This window comes from Pseudopodoces humilis, chromosome 1 (assembly GCF_049639895.1).
Source record: "Pseudopodoces humilis isolate 2021_Gansu_Grassland_sample_001 chromosome 1, ASM4963989v1, whole genome shotgun sequence".
In the NCBI taxonomy this organism is placed as follows: Eukaryota; Metazoa; Chordata; class Aves; order Passeriformes; family Paridae; genus Pseudopodoces; species Pseudopodoces humilis.
In genome coordinates, this window is record NC_142200.1 from 88,356,066 (window position 1) to 88,369,073 (window position 13,008).

Sequence of the window (13,008 nt, forward strand, 5' to 3'; positions counted from 1 at the left end):
CAGTCCACAGCTATGCAGTGAGCTACTCTGCATCTTCCTGCCTTGGTTTGTCCCCTGTGAAACGGGGATTAAAATACTCATCTGTCTTACAAGAATGATTAAACGTAGGTTGAAAGAAGGACCTGTAAAAACCTTGAAAACTCTGAGAATGGCGGTCCTGTTCGCTTAAGGCAGGATCTGGTCTGGACACTGAACTCCAAAGGGAAGGATGTAGCAGGGCCAAGGTTCTCACAGCTGAGCACACAGGCTGCCAGGGGAGTGCAGGCACGGGAGGAGGGAGAACACGAGGGTGATGCAAGAAATATTTAATTTGGTTTATTTGTTAAAGACGTCACGTGCTGGCTTCAAAAGAAAACCCGATGGAAAACCCGAGTGGCAATGAAAAGCTGCCAATGCTGCTTTGTCGGGGAATTTGGGTGCAAAAAGAGAAAAAAAAAAAAAAAAAAAAAAAAGAAAAAGAAAAAAAAGAAACGCTAAATCCCTCTCCTCAGTACCCAAAGCCCAGCCCGGGTCCCCTCGCCTTCTGGAGGGCGGCCCAGCAGTGCCTTGCCCGCGGCGGGGGAGAAGGGAGGGCAGCCCTTGGCCGGGCAGGGTGACCCGGCGCACAGACACACACACAGAGACACACGTGTGGGCTGTGCACACACACCTCCGCAGCTGATGCAGGAAACCAACCGCGGCGGCACAGCCCCCACCGGCAAAACCCGCATCCCGGGCCAAAAAAGGGGCGCCGCGGCGGAGAGCACGACGCGCCTCCTCCTCGTATTTCCTCCCCCGCCCACTTCCAGCGGCGGAGGGGCTCGCTGCCGGCGCCGGCTGCCGCCCGGGATGGAAAGTTGTAGCCGCGGCGGGATGCGCGGCGCGGCGGTGAGTTTCCCCGGCGGCGCCGGGGCGCGGCGGGCCGGTCGGGCGGGGGCACGGGGAAGCCCGTCTGGGCGGGCGGCAGGGGGGAACCTCCGGGATCTCCGCTTCAGCCCCGTCTCCCTGCGTGTCCGTCCGTGTGCGTGTGTGTGTGTGTGTGCGCGCCCGGCCGTGCCGGTGCCCCGGGGGCCGGGCCCTGCCAGGGGGGAGCGCGACGCGCACCGCGCAGCGCCCCGAGCGGCGGCGGCGGCGGCTTCGGCCGTCGGGGGGAGGCGCTGCCTCGTGCCGTGCCCGGCGGGGACCCCCCCCCCCTTTTGAGGAGACCCCCGGGAGCCGCGGCGGCGAGGTGCCCCCCTTGCCTCGGGGCAGGGGCAGGGGCGGCAGCGCCCGGGGGCGTCCCCCCCGGTGAGAAGGAGCGGGAGGAGAAAGAAGAGGAGGAGGAGGCGGCGGCGGGGCTGCAGCGGCCCCCGGCCGGGCCTCCCCCACCGGGCCGCGAGGAAACCCCCTCGGTGACCCCTCCCCCGACCCGGGGAGGGGGCGGGACCGGGAGACCCGGTGACGTCACTGCTCCGGCCGCGCTTCCTGCAATAGAAAGTGAGAGAAGGTAAAACACCCCCCGCCCCCCGCGCTCCCCCCGACGGTGACCGGGGCGCCGGGGGGAGGGGCGGGGGGGGGCGGGCCCGGGGGGGAGCGCGGCTCCCCCCGAGGGGACCCCGGCGGATGCGCCGAGCCCGCCCGTCCTCCCTCCCTCCCTCCCTCCCTCCCCCGCCGGGCCCGCCCCGCCTCTCCCGCCTGCCAGGGGAGGCTCCCACTCCCCCGCCCCCCGTTCCCCCCCATTGTGTCCCTCCCCCCGTCCACCGCCCCACGGCCGAGGGGCAGGGCCGCGATGGGGGCTCCCGAGTGGGACGTGGGGGATGGGGCTCCCGGAGGAGGGGTCTGCTGCCGCGGGGGGCGGGCGCGGCCGGGGGCCGGGGGGCTGCGGAGCGGGGCCGTGCGGGGGGGCGGCGCCTTGGCCGGCCCGGGGGGACGGTGCATGGAGGAGGGGTGGGTGCCGCTGCCGGGCTCTGTGTGTGCGTGTGTGTGCGGGCGCGGTGGCGGCTGTGGCGGCGGCGCTGGGTCATGTTTGTGTTTGAGGTTGTCAAGTGAAGGAGGCTCCCGGCCCCCCCCTCTCCCCCCCGCTCTTTCCCCCTCCCTCCCTCCCTCTCCCTGCCGCCGCCGCCGCCGCCGCCGCGCAGGGGTCGCCGCGCTCCCCGCCGCTGCCGCCGCCATCAGCCGCCGCCGCCGCGCCGGCCCCTCCGCCAGGTTTGCAGCGGGCCCCGCGGGGAGCGGGAGGGGGCTCGGGAGGCGCTGCGGGGACGGGGCTGCGGGGCGGGACGGCCGCCCCCCGCCGCCCCCCTCGGCGTGGAGCTGCGGCAGCCACAACACAATGTGTCCTCCGCCGGCGGCGGGGGGAAACGGGCGGGCGGGCAGGCAGGGACGGGGAGGACCGCAGGCCCCGATCCCCCACCTCAACCCCCCCGCGCTCCGCCGCGGCCCCGCCGGGACGCGCGGGGACTCCGCGCTCCGGCTGCGCCCGCCCCGCGCTGCGCCCCGGCTCCGGGTGGGTTTGTCCGGGCGCCCCCCACCTCCGCCCCGGGTCTGCAGCCGGGGTTTCGGGGGCACTGGTAGGCACGGAGCCCCGACCCGGCTCCTCTCGGCGCCGCCGCCGTCCCCGCTGGGTGCCGGGCCGCGGCCGCCCCCCGTCCCTCTCCCCCACTTCCCCCCCCACCCCCCCGCGGCATGTGTGCAGCGCTTTGTTCGGTGCGGCGTTGCAGAGGGGTTTTCCCAGGCTCCTCCCTCTTTATTCATTCATGGATTTTTTTGCCTGCCTCCCTCCCTTCCCCTTCCCTTCCCCTCGCAGTCCCGCTCGCACATACCGGCGGCTCCCCGGGCCCCGGGGCGGGCTGCCTCCCGCCCCGCTCCCCCATTTTTGGGTGGATACGGGGTGATGTGACCGCTGCGATCGCAAAGGCCCGTTTCTCCCTCCCTCCCTCCTTCTTTTTTTTTTTTTTTTTTCTTGTTAAAGAGAGAGAGGGAATGACTTTTGGCGTGGGTCCTGCCCGGTGTTTCCGCCGTGGCTCTCACGGCCATCTCTTCCCCGGAGGAGAAGGTCCTGCTGGCGAGCGGGGAAGCTTGGTGGCATTAAAGCGTCAGTAGGATGTCATTTGTGCTGCAGGGAAACGTCGGGAAGGGCTCCCGATTTACCGAGACCACGGGGGATTTCAAAGTCTCGCTCCAAATAACTTGTGTTAAGAAGTGACGGTGTTTATTAGCGTCTTTAAAAACCTCATCCCAGCCCCAGGGACTTTCCCAGTCCAGCCAGAGGAAAGGGGGACTGGGGCTCAGGGACTGCTGGTCGCTTCAATCCATCCAGCCACTTTTCTCCATTTCCAGTTCGTGCCCAAGACCCGCAAAGTGGACCTGTTAGCATTAGGTTTTATTTAATTTCTAAATATTTCTGTTACGCTTGTAGATAAAGTGCTATGAGTTAACAGCTTGACAGGCACTGTGCTCTGTTTCAGATTTTTTTCCGTCTTTTTCCTTCAACGTTCATAATACCCTAGCGAAGAACCATTTAGTTAGAATAACATTTTCCAGCTTTCCTTTGTGTCAGTTGCAGTAGTTTTTTTTTTTTCTCTTGTTTGGGTCTTTTTATGCAGCAACAGACAAAAGAAACATTAAAAATTAATGATTATATTCCTTAACAGTATGTAGACTGAAGGGGTGGTTGCAAATTGTCTATTTTAATTTGGCTTGAATTAAATTTTCACAAAAACATGGTTGCCTTGAAAAACAATATAAATGACCCTAAATTAATACTTACAACAAATATTAAAAATTCGACATCCTTCCTCCTTCGAGTAGCTGTCCTTTCAATCAATTTTGCTATATCAGAGACCATTCCAAAGTACATATAGTTTTAAAAAAAAAATCTTCTTAGTGCTTACTAAAAAAAAAAAAAATCTGTTAACATGAAGTAGTATTACTATCAAAAGAAGCAGAAATCTGTTAGTTTTTAATTTTCTTTAGATGGAAGAGTGTAATTACGCCAGTCATCTTTTTCTTTAAGTTCTTGTGTGTAAGTAGTTTTCCATAGGTCTTTGGGAGATTTCTCATACTGTGTCAGAAACTGAACAGAATGCTTACTGACCTGTTAACAATTCCCAAGAATGTTTGAAATGTAAGAAAGTACAGGTAGGTCAAGAGCTAGTGTGATCCTCTGCTGTACACTTATATTTAGGCAGAAATATCTCATGTGAAATTCTTCCAAACTTACATGTTCCAAGTAAGGATTCTGTAGGTAACGTTACAAATAGGGTGATGCTTTGTGAGTTTGCCTTCCCCTCTGTACTTCCCCCACCCAAAGCTAAAGATCTGTATCTGAAATCCTGTTGCCAAATTTTGTTTAATTTTTTGGATTTATTTGCATGAGACCAGGCGTTGTTGGAAGATGTTTTCTGGCTGGAAAACAGCTGACAAATGTGGAAAAGTGTTTTAGTTTTCTCATGCTTCCTGAGTAATCTTAAAAGGAGTTTCAGCCTCACGTGGAACACTTTTCTCCATAAAAGCTGCTGGGGAATCCATGCAGTGCAGGTTGTGCAGCCGCAGTGGGAGCTGCAGGTTGAGCTCTGGGTGGCGGGAGCCCGGGGCAAGAGGCCAGGAAGTGGTGCCGACCCTTTGCACAACAAAGGGCACCTGGATCTTTGGCCCTGCCAGGGCACAGGGACACAGCAGGAACCCAGGACTCAGCTGGAAGACCCCAGGTTATGGCACGCATAAGACTGGGAGGGTGTAAAAGCCCGAGGGATCCTCGAGGAGCCCTCCTCTGAGGCACCAGCTTGGGCTGTTACTCTGTTGTTGCACCATGAAAAAATTACTTAGAAGGATCAGAGGTCTGAGATTGCTGTGGGAAACCTGGGTCGAGCCAGCAAGGAAATCTTGTCTGACTGTGTGAGAGTGGATGGAGTCAAGCCCCCTGTGAGAAGAGACTTTGGTCCCAGCCGTGTAACTCTGGTGGTCAGAATGTGACTGCCGAGGTGGCTCCTGGGCTGTCAGACAGGAAAGTTTCCTTCTCAAATCATAGGTGCGGAGATATTTCTTGCTAATTTCCATAGTCATTTGAGGATGAAAGGGATCAGATAGGTATCTTTGTTTTTCTTATTGATGCCTACATCTCATAACTTTCTCTCTCTGTTTTTTTAGCATACGGATTAACTGAGCCCTTTGACAAGTTTATGGAGCTGCCATCTCTCTGCTTGCTGTACTTTCTGTTTCTGAGAGGAGAAAGTGGTGCATGAGATTAGAGGAAAATGCCTCGGACAAAGCAGATACATCCCAGAAATCTGAGAGGTATGTAGCTCTCAGTTGAGAAGGAAAAACTCTTGGGAAGCTCGGTTGCAGTTTCAATTATGAGGTTAAAGGAATATGTATTTAAGAAGTTGGTTTTGCTCCAAAAGTAGTTTGTAAGCAAGTTTTAGGAGTTTTCTGTGAGACCGCTCTAGTTTTCACAGAGAAATAACTGGAATATGTCCTTATTCCTGCAGTCTGTGTACTTGACAGCCTTCTTGATATTTTCCAGCTTACAGCAATAGCCAGCATGAACTTTGAAAATGCAAAGGAAGAAACAGTTTCCTTATCAGAGAATTTACAGTTGAAATACAGGGGGAGGTGGGAAATGGATGTGACGTGGCAGAACTTGACATGCAGCCGGTAGTTGTTTTTCTTTAATAGTTGTCAGTTTGGCTTGGTTTTGAGGGGATCAAAATCTCCTCCCATGCATGGCTTCTCACTATTTATCTATCACCTGTCACCCATGCTGCCTTGAGCATTGCTAGGTCTGACCTTGGTCTCCTCGCTCTCCTGCCTTTGCACAGCCACAGTAACTTGGCTATAAGGGGCAAGCAGGCAAGAAACCTGCTCTGCAAAATGGCAAGCTTACGTGTCCTGGCATTTCCTTGACCAAAATCCCAGTGCACTTTACCAAGCCCATATGAATGTGTGGAATCTGATCCTATGGATATTTGTTACTGTCTTGGTAGAAGTGGCCCTAGAGGAATTAAATGAGAGGAAAAATGCAGGTCACTTGACGAGCAGACATCCATGTTGAGGGAGAACACACTTCCATCCCCACCCTTTTACCCACTTTTGGGAGAACATGCTTCCACCTGCACCCCTACATGTAGCTGTCATCATCTCTTTTCAGGTTAATTTTACAATTGCAGTATGGAAGCATCCCTTCAGTGGAAAAAAAGCCATTACAAAACCACAATTATCAACATAAGGCTTTAGGGGCAGGAACAGTATTTGATTCTGTTTTTAACTTTTTTTTTGTCAAAACACAGCAAACATCCTCATGTGTCTTAGTTTACAGTTGTGAGTCTCTCAAGGGCTCGTGCATACAGCTGTATCTGAGACCTCATGTTTGCAGACTGTTGTCATTGCTACCACTAACAATCTCTGCTGGAGAAGACACTTTTGCAGTGTTTTTATTCAGGAAGTGCTGAGTCGCATTTTGGTATGATGGATAAACCTTTCCCGCAGATCAGGGATTTTATATTTCTCCTTCTTGCTGGATGTGAAATAATAAATCAGAGCTGAGTTTTTAATATTGCTCCTTACCAAGTTGCTGACATAACTGAGCTTATGTTTTCTGATCAAATATGAGAATGATCTAATTTTAGTACTCTGACTGATATCTACTCTTGTATTGTTTGAAACTTAATAGGAGTTAAATCTATTGTAAAGCTCTCTGTTCACTTAAATAAATAATCTAATTAAACTCTTAATTGTGTAAGAAATTAGTTGCCTTTTTTCCTTGCATAATTTCTCCAGTCATTTAGCTTTTATCAACCTTGTTACAGCAGTTTTCATCAGTTCCTATTTTTTTACAACTTAATGGAGTTCTTGAATGAATAGAGATGGGTTAAATGTTGAGAAGGGAAATAGCAGTATACAGCAAGCCCATAGTTAGAAATTGTATTGGAACAGCTCAATGATTGTCAAAACTATACAGGCTTCTGCAAACTTCGAACACCTTGTAAGCATATATTGCTACTGTCATGGGTTGTTAAAGGTGAAGTGATTTGAAAAATCAGTTTACTTCTCATTAGTTATACACTTATTTCCATTTCTAGTTTAGATAATGAAGAAAACTGGATTTCACTTTCTTCAGTCGTCTTACCAGTCTCTGAGAGCATTGCAGAAAATATTTGCTTGAACCCTCAGTTTTTGCTGGAACTTGGAACTGTTTCCTGACAGCTTACTTTTGCATATGCAAAGTTAGACACATCTTAAATTGATACTGTTAACTAAGTATTAAAACTTTAAAAAATGGGTGGTTTAGCACTTGGTTTAATCCATGGTAATTAGTATTGATGACAACTAAGTGTGCAAAAAAGCATAAATGTATATAGTCGAAGGTGAAACTCAGCAAACTTGACAACAGAAAACTATGTTCTGTAACATTTGAAAGATGAAGGTGTAAGATTAAGTAACCTGTGTTTTTATGGGTTTTTAGGTTAAAAGCTATTTTTAAGTTGTCTAAACCTGATAGTCACCTTTTGTACTATGTTCAAAGAACACTCCATGGCCTTACCCGGCTTCTCCTTCCCTGCTGCCAGCTCCTCTCGTTGCCCCATAGCAATCAAATTGCCAACAGCTTTAACTAGACTTGCTCAGAGCCCATCAATGTTTAACTTTTTTGGAGATATCCTTGAGACTCTCTATGCTGTTGTGTGTTAGATGAGTTATTTGGGTTGCACTTGCAGTCCAAATCAGCCTGGAGAATAAATAACCAAATCCAAGAACCTGAAGTATTTTTCCCTTAAACAAACCCCAATACAATCCCTCTCCCCACCTGCCAAGAAAACACACAGGAGAAAAACCACCATAGAGATCCCCCCCACACACTCCCATTAGTTAATTTGAGGTTTGCTGCAGTGTAGGAATAAGTTTTGAAGGTTTTAATATTGGCTGTGTTTACTGTAAGCAACCTTATTGTATGAGGAAAATAATGTTGTTTAATATAGAGAGCTAAATTTAAGATTTTGTCTTTGTTTTGTGTCATGGCTTGATTTTGCTCATTTTGTATATTCTGTGAGATCTGACAGCCTTTGGCAGAAAAGCAGTGGCCCTAAATTGTTAGGATCAGTGAAGATCCTAATATTCTAAAGATTTCACTGTCTCCTTATAGATGAGTCAATATAGTTCTACACTGACCTGATATTACAGCAGGAAAAGAAACCTATATAAGTAAGACGGGGTATGGGAAACATTATTTTGCAAATAAAAACTGATCTAATTAGTTGGCCATTTGTTTTCATGAATGTATTAGCGACATGGCTTTGATGCCTGTTTGCGTCTGAATGAGCATGTTGAATCTGAAGGTACCAATAAGGCATGTGCTGTGTTGCCCTTGTTGCGTGAGGTTCTTTTGTCGCATCAGCCTTCCCTGCTTCTCACTGCAAACCCCTCCCTCACCTGAAACATGTTGCCATCACCAGTGGGCTGCTTTGGTAAGAGGAGTCATGCACTGTGTCAGGCTTAGTCTCCTGACCAACATCATAACTTGTCATCCCCTGCACTGGGGCTGAATGGCTAAAATTTGAGAGAAATTACAGTTTTCCAGGTCTCAAAGAAAGATACGGATTGGATGCATGGAAGTTCTGGAGAGTGTTCAGTAGTTTCAGAGGTGGAGGCCAAAGGTATGCCTGGGAAAAGCCTGGCCTGGGTTGTCCATCAGTGATGTGACTGGAGCTGAGTTCATAAGCCGGTGGTCCTGCTGTTGTCTTAGTCTTTTAAATATTAAGGGTATGTATTGTGCTTCTAATCAAAAGCATCATCATTCCTCCTTCAGAAAACAAAGAGGAAAATATTTGCAAAAGAGGAGAATGCCTGTCTTGCTCAGGCACCCAGAAATAAAATTTTCTTATTTTTCTTTACCATTTTAGCTCACTAGAACTAACAAAAAGTCTCTTTTGCATGTGGCTGCACCCTGTATTTACGTGGCCAATTGATCCACGTGTAACAAAACATTTCACGGAATCTGTAATGTATTCCCAGAAGTACAGTTACATTAGAGGATCCTGCTCTTAGCAGGGCTGAGCGGGTTTGGTTTGTTGTCAGATGGTTGTGAGGAAATAGAAGGAAAAACGACTCATTTTTTTTTTACTTAGAAGTGCACAATTGCAGAGTTTAAAATGAAAAGTTTTGTTATGTGTACACGGTTTAACACAGTGCTGTGATTCATCAAAACAAAACTGGAACAAATATTTTGAATTTTGTCTCTTTCTAGATAAGCTTTCTGTTATTTTTCAGAAGACAAGTTGTTGCTGTTTTTCCTTCTCAATCAAGTATTTCTCTTTGGAAACAATGGCAGACAGGCCCATAATGTTCAACGGCCACTTCCAAATCTTCTAGCACTTTGCATTTGATAAGAAAATGCAAGTATAATATGAGTAATTTTGCTGAATAGGTTGATAGCTTTGCAGTAATATGAAAAGCATGCTTAAGTTTGCTGGAAAGCTGTGTATGTTATGGCCTTAAAATATCCAGAAGAGCTGGGCATCTTCTGCTTCTCAAGTGTGAGTTAGCAAAGTCTCTTCATGTTGTTTTAAGATTGTAATGTGCTTTTAGTGCTGAAATAGGTCTGTCTATGTTGAAAGCTGACAGATTGATATTCCTTATTAGTGTTGGTTGTGTAGTCTGTGTAAGTTATGAATAGATTGGTGTACTGTGCTTTTTTCATGATTTTCATCAAATGACTTAATAAAAATATTGAGCTTTCTGAAGGCTTGCTTTTAGAATTTGTGCTTGCTTGAGTCAAAAGAAGTAAAAAGGAAAAGAAGTAAAAGCACATTTGACTTTTGGGTCTTGGTATTGTTTCTGATTCAAAACTGATGCTCTGATTTAGGGGCTGTTGGTACAGTATTCATACATCAGGAGTGCTGGTGTTCCACACTGTGGCTTGCTTGTGGGCATCTGTAAAGATGTTGCATATGTGTCTTGCCTAGTTTTCTGGAGCAAGAGTGTGACACAGGTGGAACAAGAAGGCAGAGTTTTGACTTGGTGACTTCACTGCAGAAATATCCCATTATTTGGCAGTAGTTTTTGTTTCTGTGTATCAGATAGTTTCATACCATTTGTTCTACAAACCAAATCTGAACTCAACATCTCTCATGAAGGTAGAGAGAATGCATGGGTCTGTTGGTCTATCACCAGCTGGAGTACCAGCAGATCCACCTGTAATGCAGTGAATAGACAGATCTCTTGTTAACCACAGAAGTACTCTCTTCCTGTGTGTCTTGAATTTCTCGTTTGGGATGTGGAAGGGTAATGTTTCGTGTTTTGTTTTACTGGTTAAAGGTGTAAGATCTTTAGGCTGTGTCTTACGGTGTGTGTGGTCCAGCATCTTGCAGATTAGATTTCAATGTACCTGCAGACCTTAAATTTTGTTGTAATGCGAATGATGTCTAAATGCAAAAAACTGTCCCACATACTCCATCGAGTAAGAAAGGCTATGTTTAAAGCTGCAGCTTGCCACCTTTTCCAATTACCTCTATTGCTCCTGTCTCATTGTGCCGTGTTCCTAAATTTGATCATGTGTTTTCAGCAGGGTGTAGACCTATTCACTGTACAGGATGGTTGGGGTCTTGTGTCAGTAGCTACAGCTGATGGACAAAAGCCTGCTGAGAATGGATTGTAAAGAGGGGAAGGAACAGTAGGGTGGATAACACTGGTCACTGTTGCCTTGAGACAGCTGTGTTGAATTTCTGCCTCCACCACTGAGTTGCTTGTGTTGAGACTGAGAGATTCTTTGCAGCCACCCACTAATTGTGAGTGCTGCACTTTGCCTGGCTTGAGATATCCACGCACAAGTTCTGAATTTATGCAACCACAGTTGTTCCACTATGGTGACAGTTTGGTGCAAAATACTGCAAAAGTGCAAGGTACATTAAAAAAAAATAATCAAGGTCTAGGTGATGTAAGCTGAAAATCCAAAATTAGCCAACACTTCTGTCATATCTTTTAATCTCTCTCTGTCTCTTAGTCTCTCTATGCCTCTGTTTTCTGCTGTAAACTGAAGATACCAGTACCACATCAGGTTCTAATGACTCAGAAGATGAAGTTGTTAGTGTTGTGAAGCAGACACTCAGTGGCTAAATAACGGAAAAGATGATGCAGAAACTGGTAGTAAACAGAGCCAAGCAGTGAGCACAGCTCAGTTTGCACACTGGCTTTGTTTGCATAAACACCCTAGCTTTTGGCATCCTCCGACTTCTTGCTGCTTCACCTCACAATCTTAACATTTTAAAGGTATTCTTAAAGCTTACTTCCTAGCTTCTAAAATACCAAACTAAAACCTCAAGAAATTCCACCGTATCAAACCACAAACTTCTCCTGTGAGTCATTAACGTGTTGAGACCTCAAGCTGCAGCGCAGGTTTCTGTTGTGTGACCTGGGCAGCATGTGCTGTTGTGCCCTGCCTGGACCTGGCACAGAGCTCTGGAGAAAGGAATCTCTCCCATCAGTGTGTGTTCATCATCATGTGTCAGAGTTTCATGCTGTTTCCGAGAAAGCCCCTGAAGCCAGGAGGGAATACTCACTGGCGGGAAAGGTCTCTAGAGAGGAACACCTTTAATGTCATTTCCCAGTTGCTTTTGAGACTGGTTTAAGCCATTGCTGCTGGAATAGGAGGAGGTGTAGTGGTCCTGCCTCCTGCCCACCTTAGATGCTTGTTCCCCTTGCACATTGCCCTTCTCACTTGCTGGCCCCGCCATGGAAGAAGTAGTGGCACCCAGAATGAGTTATGCCAGTATCATCTGGGTTGGTTTCTTGGGCTGGGTTGGCTGGTTGGTCCCTGATGCTGTATACCCTTGCTGGAGCCAGTGGCAGTGGCAGACAGGGAGAGACAGCACAGAGGCAGGGGTTGCCTTGAGCCTCTTGCTTGAAGTCATGGTGAAACTATGTTGTAAGCCTCTATTTGTCATCTGTGAGCAGCAAATGAGCTTCTTTATTTGCCCAAAAGCAGGTCTAGATTTTCATGAGGACAGCAAAAAAAAAAAAAACAGTTCCCTGTTTCTGCTTTCCTTGCTTTGCTTTCCAGAACCCTTCTCCTGAAAAATTTCCAAACTTCACAAGTGATGTAGTTTTTTAATGGATGACTTTAATGGTACTGGTAAGCCAGCAGGAAACTGAACTGGTCTCAGCTGACACCTTAATGAAAAATAAAATAAAACACTCCCTCTAAAATTTGGCTTAGACCTTTAATTCAGAATGAAAAAAAAAATTGGTTGAGATTTAAGAAATTAAAAAGGAAGTCCGGAAAACTAAACTTGATTGTAGCTGGCACTGAAAGCTCTGAATATGTATTTATAGATTTTTGCATATGCATGCTAAATACTGGGAAAAGAAAATTTGGATAATACAAAGAGAATCTGGATATAGACCATGGTGAAAATAGATGCTCTGAAAGGGAGTTAAAATAACATGAAGGAGGAAGGTGTAAGAATGGTATTCCAGGTAACAGGATTGCAAAGAAATACCTGCAAGAATGTTGATGAAAGTAGAAGAATGAAGGAAGGAGCTTAGTTCTGCTCTTTTGATTTCAGGAAACAACAAATTGTATTTTTATGGAATAGAAAACCATTATAATTGCAGTTAGATATCAGGCTTGAGCTGGAAAGGAATGGTCAATGGTAATGTCAAAAAAATTGAATTCCTATGGAAACAAAAAACATAGCAGTGAACTGGGACTTGAAAGCTATATATAAGCCAGTTTAGATTTCTTTCAGAATACAGTGAAGTGGAAACAGTGCACGTCTTTAATTCTGCCTCACCTTTACATCTGTATCTTCTTTATTGCTAATTGAGCGTGGAGTAAGAAATGCTACAGAATTTGACATTTGCTGAAGCATGAACTCCAGCGTGTTAGGAAGGTCATGAAGAAAATGTTAGTTGTGAAAAGAGAAACAAAAAGTAAGATTTCAACAGTGTTCTTTCAAGTATTTCTATTACAGCAGGCAGTTGGCTTTGGGATGAAACTAATACCAGTCTTTTGAGGCCAAGAACAATTATACTTTCTAAGAACCAAGCTTCCTTATGAGCATT

At 47.4% G+C, this 13,008-nt stretch overlaps 1 protein-coding gene across 8 annotated transcripts in view; it reads left to right on the forward strand.

The window, feature by feature from the left end:
• The first annotated feature begins 486 nt into the window (after nucleotides 1–486).
• Nucleotides 487–13,008, forward strand: part of HIVEP1 (HIVEP zinc finger 1) — a 127,728-nt gene continuing 115,206 nt past the window's right edge. For 5 of the 8 annotated variants that reach the window (XR_015774461.1, XR_015774483.1, XR_015774479.1 and 2 more), the window contains exons 1-2: nucleotides 487–867; nucleotides 5,104–5,250. Coding sequence is in view for 3 of the 8 variants with exons in the window: in XM_014254538.2 (XP_014110013.2) it covers nucleotides 5,211–5,250 (40 nt within the window). In the remaining 5 variants the exon portion in view is untranslated. Of the gene's footprint in view, nucleotides 868–2,091; nucleotides 2,164–2,964; nucleotides 3,335–5,103; nucleotides 5,251–13,008 lie in introns of those variants that run through there. The other 3 variants (XM_088066334.1, XM_014254540.2, XM_014254539.2) reach the window with 2 other exon arrangements.